Here is a 7,818-nt window from a genome sequence, read left to right on the forward strand (position 1 = left end):
TATTTTTCTCCATCCGTCTATCCGTTTTCTGCCACGTATCCGGGGTAGGGTCGCGGGGGCAGCAGCCTAAGCAGAGAGACCCAGACTTCCCTCTCCCCAGCCACGTGGGCCAGCTCCTCTGGGGGAATCTCAAAGTGTTCCCAGGCCAGCTGAGAAACATAGACCCTCCAGCGTATCCTGGGTCTTCCTCTGGGCTTCCTCCCAGTGGAATGTGCCTGGAACACCTCACCAGGGAGGCGTCCAGGAGGCATCCTAACCAGATGAACCACCTCAACTGGCTCCTCTCGATGTGGAGGAGCAGCGGCTCTACTCTGAGTCCCTCCTGGATGACTGAGCTTCTCACCCTATCTCTAAAAGAGAGCCCAGACACCCTGCGAAGGAAACATTTTGGCTACTTGTATCCGCGATCTCGTTCTTTCGGTCACTACCCAAAGTTCGTGACCATAGATGAGGGTAGGAACGTAGGCCGACCGGTAAACCGAGAGCGTCGCCTTTTGGCTCAGCTCTCGCTTCACCACGACAGACCAATACAGCGCCCGCATCACTGCAGACGCAGCACCAATCCGCCTGTCGATCTCCCGCTCCATTCTTCCCTCATTCGTGAACAAGACCTCGAGATACTTAAACTCCTCCACTTGGGGAAGGACCTCCTCCCCGACCCGGAGAAGGCAGCCTACCCTTTTCCAGCTCAAGACCATGGTCTTGGATTTGGAGGCACGATCCTCATCCCGGCCGCTTCACACTCTGCTGCGAACCGCTCCAGTAAGAGCTGGAGATCACGATCTGATGAAGCCAATAGGACCACATCATCCGCAAAAAGCAGAAACGTGAGCCCAAGGTCACCAAAAATGATCCCCTCAACACCTTGACTGCACCTAGAAATTCTGTCCATAAAAGTTATGAACAGAATCTGTGACAAAGGGCAGCCTTGGTGGAGTCCAACTCTCACTAGAAACGAGTCCAACTTACTACCGGCAATGTGGACCAAACTCTGGCACCGGTTGTACAGGGACCTAACAGCCCATATCAAAGGGCCTGGTACCCCCCACAGGAGTCCCAGAGGGACACAGTCGAATGCCTCCTCCAAGTCCACAAATTTAATCATAAATTTAAAGTTTACCATTGATTTTCATTGCACAGTATAACTGCTTGTATGCTGGGCATATGACAATAAAACTCTTGAATCRATATWAAAACTATTTTCATATTAGGTAACAAACAACCATGAACCATAAATTTTGGAAACTGGTAAACTAAGTGTTTCAAAATATTCTGTAAATATCTTTCTGTAATTTGGGTTTTTGAAAAGTTAAGGATGTCCCAACAGGTCAACTGTTATTTCCTGTATTTTGCTGTTATCCAGGACCTTTTGTGACTACAGTTGGYCTAAAATGCTTCAGCCCATCATTTAATGCAAAGATGGAATCATTGTGCATCTCCCTGATACTGGGAGTCTGTGCATAAAGATTGACTTTGAAGGGAAACTGGTTTGGTTTAATTTTTTACTAAGTCGGGGTCAAACTTCTTCTCTGTTTACATTTATTCCAAGGGTTTTTAAGGTTTTGATCATTTAAATTGTGTCCACGAGTTAGCCTTTTTGTCTTAGTTTATTTTTACTATTTTTAATTTAGAGCACATTGAATAGGAGCAACAAAAACTTGACTTAAAAGGTAACTCTTAGTGCCAAATGCAAACCTTATTCTACTTTCAGGGGTCATATCTCCAAAGGTGATCAMCTTCCAGGACAGTGAGTTGAGCACTGAGCTTCAAAGTGCCATGACCCAGTCAGGCCAGGAGGTCAAAGCTCAGCGAAGTCGAACCCTGAGCAGAGACTATGACGAGGCGACGACAGGAGGTGGAGGGCCGCCGAAGAAGGAGGCACGGACTGTGAGGCAGCAGAGCAGCCAGGGAAGCAGCTCATCCCACAGAGGCAGTATGTCCTCCCAAGGCAAACACCGTCACTCCCACTCCCAGCCCGCACCTCCCTACACACCTCCTCATACACCTACCAAGACCAGGACTTYGTCTTCCTCCTCCACCTCCTCCGCTCAGAGCACAGCTTCCCCTCAGGCTAAACCCAGGTCGTCTCCTCAGCTAATTCAGGGAGAGCAACCTCAGTCACCCCACTCACATCCCTCTCAGTCTCCAACCCAGCGTGGAGCTCCATGTCAGCTGCCCCAACAGCAGCAGCAGCAGCAGCAGCACCAACCTCAAGCTCAGCTGCAACATCAGACGCACCATCCGCAAACGCCAGTGATGGAGGTCAGGGAGAACCAGCAGCAGGTTCCACACCTCTGTCTGCCCCCTGAGTCTGAACTGGTTGAGGTAGAAGGWGCAGACCCATCCGCTCTCAAGAAGAAGCATACCCACAGCCTCAACCGATACGCCGTCTCAGATGGGGAGTGTGATGAGAGAGCAGGTGGAGAAGGAGGAGGTGGAGAGGGTGGAGCAGAAAGAGAAGTAGAGGTAGCAGTGTGTCAGCCTACCACTGTTGTGAGAGCAGAGGGAGTCAAGTACGCCACAGTGGCGGCCCGTGTGAGCCGAAGCCACTCCGTCCGCAACCAGGAAAAGACGGCCAGCCGCAGCCACACCCAGTCCCTTGCTCTGCGTCAGAAGAAAAAAGGTCCACCGCCGCCACCGCCCAAGCGCTCCAGCTCTGCTATCTCCAGCTCCAACTCCAACCTGACAGAGACCAACACACAGCAGCAGATGCTCACCACCACGGGGGGCATGCTGGATGTGCCCTACCACCAACAGAGGCGAGCTAGTGACCTGGGGATGTCTGTGGAGGCAGCTGCTGTGGAGACAAACAGTGTGGGTAGTGTGCGGAGCATAGCCGCCATGTTAGAGATGTCTTCTATAGGGGGTGGAGCCAAAGGCATGGCACTGCAGAAGAACTTCTTGCAGGTACCATTTATACATCYACAGTACCTGTCTTGTAGTTCTGTAATAGAGGTGTTACATAAAGAAAATATGGAAAACTCCTTTTGTGCTCTTTAGGTKGGAAAAACACGTGATGCCATTGGTTTGGATGGAGAGGTGGTGAACCGACGGCGGACCATCAGTGGCCCCCTAACCGAGCTGGTGGAGGCAGCCAGGCGTGAGCAGCCTGACTATGTCCCATTGTCTGACCAGCTCGAATCTTCCCCTCCCCTTGTAAACTCCCCTTCACCTCACCCACCATCCTCCCCTCTCCCCAACTCGGGAGGCAGCGGCAGCTCATCAGAGAACCTTCCGTTTGCAGAAGAGGGAAGTCTTACCATCCGTCGTCAGGGTCGAGGAGAAGGACAAGGACAGGTAACTATCTATATATTTGTATATATCAATGTTTGTCCATATATCTGTCAATCTATCCTATATACTGTTGGTACAGTCACAGTCAAAAGTTTCCATTCACTCATCATGAGCATGACTCATTGTAGCTTGGGGCTTTTATTGATTTAGGTTGAATAATTTTACAATGTACAACAAAACATTTTTTTAAAACCAGAATTGTGTGCAAGAGTGTGTTCTAACTATTGTGGGATCACACTTCTCACCCTTCCCTGGAAAGTTTACTTCAGGTTGTTGGGAGGCAGGCTCCGATCGATCATTGAAMCTCGAACCATCCTGGTCGTGGAACAGTGGACCAGATCTTTACCAATACGGAGTAGCTAAGGGGGTCGTGGGAGTTTGCCTYTCTAGTCTACAAGTATTTTGTGGACCTGGAGAAGGTTTATGACTGTGTTCCCCAAGTCATTCTGTGGGAGGTGCTGCAAGAGTATAGAGTGGGTGGCGATCCAGTCCCTGTGTAACCAAAGCAGGAGCTGTGCCCACATTCTTGGCGCTTTGGGAAGGCTGATCTAGAAGCTTGTTATTGGTCTGTTTTATCTAATCAAAAGCCAATTCTGTTGTGTGTTTAAGATCAGAACAACCAATTGTGTTCATATTTCAATGACAATGGTGAAGTTGAAGAACAATACCACAGCATGATGCCACCACCGTCATGGCTGATTTGTTCTTATTTTTGAAAATCTCACCATGATTCCTACAAACACATTTTTTGCATTTGTGGCCAAATAGCTCAATCTGTCTGACTATAAAACATCTTCCAGAAGGTAGTTGGTTTGACCAATTGCGCAGCTACAAATTTCAGTCAAACTTGAAGGTGTCATTTTTGGAGCCGTGGCTTTGTTCTTGGTACCCACTCAGAGGTTCATGGAGAAAAAGAAAACTGRCTTCACTGTGAACAGTGACAGTAGTTTCCAGTAGTTTCCAATCTATGGCAGGCTCAGACTTGATGGCTTCTGTATCGTTCCTGAAAATTATAACTATTTTCCTATGTGCATTAAAGTTGTGTATTGTTTAGTCATTCCCCTCTGGAAAAACAACAGACCAAATAAAAGAAAGATAAGTAGGTCCTCTGRACGGGTTCTTCTTTAGTGAAACATTTTGTCTCTCCTCTGAGAGACTTCTTCAGTCTGATGAGTTGCATGTGAACTCAGACTTATAAGCACTGCCTCCACATGGACAAACAGGTTGGTCACATGCAGAAGAGGACCATCAGTCAAACAATTAGTGCCTTGATTGGCTCTATTGTTCATAGAGGGTCATGTGTCCCATCACCTGACTGTCGTTGGGGCCCTGATCGCACATTTTGCTCACAGGGGGCTGAGTCATACTTGCAATAACAGCATTGTAGGAGGAGGACAACTGGACATGAAGGCCTCCACCTCTGTTTAATGGTGAATGGTTTTTCTTCACTAAGATGGCTTCCATTACTCCACTCTCAAACCARCGTTCCTCTATCAAGGATGAGAACATCTTCATCCCTGAAAGAGTGACCACTGGCCTGTAGATGAGTGTAAACTGCAGAGTCCTGGCCTGATGATGTTGTTCATCTGTGCTGGCTCATTCTTTTGACCAAYGGCTGTTTTATTTCTCCAGGCACACAACCCTCTATAGAGCCAATCAAGGCACTAACGACCTATTGTTTGGCTGATGGTCCTCTTCTGCATGTGACCAACCTATTTGTCCATGTGGAGGCAGTGCTTAAAAGGCTGAGTTCACCTGAAACTCCTCAGACTGAAGAAATCTCTCAGAGGAGAAACAAAACGTTTCATTAAAGAAGAACTCATCTAGAGGACCTACTTATTTTTTTTCTACCTGGATTACTGAGATGCATCAGGACAACAGATCAAATATATAATCAAAAGCYCCAAATTAATATGACATTTATGGCCATGATGAGTGTATTGTAAACTTCTGACCACAGCTGAATCTTATATGTGTATGTAATGTGCTAAAGTTAAATGTGCTTTAATGTATGGCAAACCCATAGTGAAGCTKTTGCGCCTATTAAGCTTTATTTGTTGCTTCCATTTATCTATGTCACTGTTTTGACTGTTTGTGCAACAATGACCTTTTATCATGAATGTATGAACTTTGCGTTAGTGTGTATTTTGTGTCTGTCTGCAGGGTGACGGCGACGCTCCCCAGGGAGACACCGGTTACACCCAGGAGGAAATGGCTGAACCTACAGCAGTCCTGAAACGACGAGCCCGCATTTCGAAGTCCCACCCCAATGGCTCGGACTTCACCCTCCAGGAGTCGTCCACAGTCAAACGGCGACCCAAGAGTCGCGACAAGGAACCAGAGGGATACGCAGAGCTGGCTGCTGCTAACGGAGAGCCTTTGAACAACGGGCAGCCCAACACTACGCAGCCAGTCCCCTACCAGAACGGCACAGCCACCGTGAAACGTCGCCCGGGGTCTGATGCAGGAGTGACAGAGCAGCCACAACCCCAGCACCAGCCCCAAGTGACTGCCTCTACCCGCAGGGACAGTGTGGACCAGGGAGCTCCAGCTGCAAGTGATGGGGGTCCCATGAGAAAACCAAAACCTCCAGTCTCCCCGAAGCCTGTTGTGGCACAGATAAAAAGACAAGGAGGATCCCAGACACCCCCACAGGCTGTCCCCAATAAGAGAATCCCGCTGCCGGGCCCTGGCACACCTGGAAGTCCAGGTACTCACAGTGTAATATAGTATGTTGGTTAGGGGTTGGCAGTGTAGCCTCAAATATACATATATGTTTATACTGTATATACACATATTTTCAGTAATTATTACATACAGTAATTATATAAAAAGACAGTCTGTAAAAAAACACATTTTATTTGTGACTTTGCTTGCATTTCTTAGTGCAAATAAAGCACGTGGACTTTTTATTTTCTATGAGCAGCTGTACATGATAACGGTATCGGTTCTAAATTTAGTCTGGGGTGATTACAAGAACGTACATGGTTGCTTTTACTCCACTAGATGCAGTTTCGGTGTGAGTGCTAGAAATGTATATGACTTGCTCGGCTTGATRTACATTTGCGTACCAGTCACATAATCTTATATACTGTAAATCAAAATTATTGAGCCAAGTAACGATTTACTCTGAAGCTGGAGCTAAAAGGAAAATTGATAAGTGAAGCCATAAGGACTAGAATGGCCACAGTTAACACCAGAACAAAACTAAACAAAGGTAAACTAACTCAAATGGTTTTAAGGACTATGAAGGCGCCCCCAGCAGCCTGAGAAGACCAAGTGTGATTTTGTTGTTTCAAGGTCCCTAAAACAAAAACGTTGTACTGCAGTAACAAAGACAAAACTTAACTGAATGCAAATACTTAAGTTTTCTACGTTGTTTTRGAGATCAACCTGATTCAAAAGGGACACCACAGTCTTCTGATGCACAAGACTGGCTACAACTCCAACAAGTTTACAGAAACTTGAGTTCAAATCTGAAATGTTTTTTACTGAAACTCAACCCAAACACATAAGTTGAGAGCTACCAGATTGCTCCACGTCTCTGTTTAAAACTTAATAATTAACTATTGGAGACAACCTTGTCTGTCTGTTTGAAAAATATCAATAACCCATAGTTCTCAGTAAGTAATGAATGTACATGTACAACTGATTACCGGTAATTTTGAAGCCAACCCAATTTCTAAATGGCTCCCACAGCCAAGTCACTGTAGAAAAMACAAAAAATGCAGTTAATTTTATAGTGATTTCACAATATTGCACGAGATCGAACAAAAACTTTCTTTTAAGGTTTTACCAAAATGGTTATAACTCCAGTCTGGCAATGAAAGGTGACAGTAATACTCATTATTTCCATGCCTTTAGTCTTTTTATGTTTTTTACACTTGTGTTTGTCATGTSTTTATTTTAAGGAAGCACAGTGCTCACCGTAAGCTTTGCTTCTGGTGATGCAGTTTTTGTTATTTTCTTGTTCTGTGCAGTGGAAGGAAAGAAGATCCCTCCGCCYGTCTCACCTAAACCAGCTCCCCCACCCACAGCACCCAAACCGGCTAAGCTAATTCACTCTATGACCAGCCCCTCCTCCCCGACCTCGGCYTCTGTTCCTGCCAAGCAGCCCTCAGCAGTGGCCCGACAGAGCAGCTCACCGATCTCCTTCCTGCCGTCCAACACGCCCAACACTCCAAACGCAAAGGCGACAAGCCCRTCCCCGCAAAGCCCCCAAACACCGCAAACCCCAACTACGCCGCAGACTCCCCAGACGCCCCAGACTCCTGCCACTCCCAGTCCAACCCCGCCGCCTGTCAAGCCTCCCCGCTCTTCCATCGGGGGCGTGTCAGTGGACAGTGGGATTACAGGGGGAGGAGTCACACCACAAGTCTCTGCAACAGCCGACTTTAACGTGAACTCTTTGGTGCATCAGAAGTTGGAGGAGACGAGCGCGTCGCTGGCTGCAGCTCTGCAGGCAGTCGAGGATAAGATTCTTCGACATGAGGAGTATGAAACACACACACACACACACACACA

At 47.2% G+C, this 7,818-nt stretch overlaps 1 protein-coding gene across 3 annotated transcripts in view; it reads left to right on the forward strand.

Moving 5' to 3' along the window:
- Positions 1-7,818, forward strand: part of caskin1 (CASK interacting protein 1) — a gene marked incomplete in the record, with an annotated part of 59,042 nt that overhangs the window by 48,963 nt on the left and 2,261 nt on the right. For 2 of the 3 annotated variants that reach the window (XM_014008815.1, XM_014008813.1), the window contains 4 exon segments: positions 1,712-2,907; positions 3,001-3,297; positions 5,434-6,004; positions 7,275-7,788. In XM_014008815.1, the coding sequence (XP_013864269.1) occupies positions 1,712-2,907; positions 3,001-3,297; positions 5,434-6,004; positions 7,275-7,788 (2,578 nt within the window). 3 annotated transcript variants of the gene reach the window in all.

Source organism: Austrofundulus limnaeus, unplaced genomic scaffold (assembly GCF_001266775.1).
Source record: "Austrofundulus limnaeus strain Quisiro unplaced genomic scaffold, Austrofundulus_limnaeus-1.0 Scaffold53, whole genome shotgun sequence".
NCBI lineage: Eukaryota > Metazoa > Chordata > Actinopteri > Cyprinodontiformes > Rivulidae > Austrofundulus > Austrofundulus limnaeus.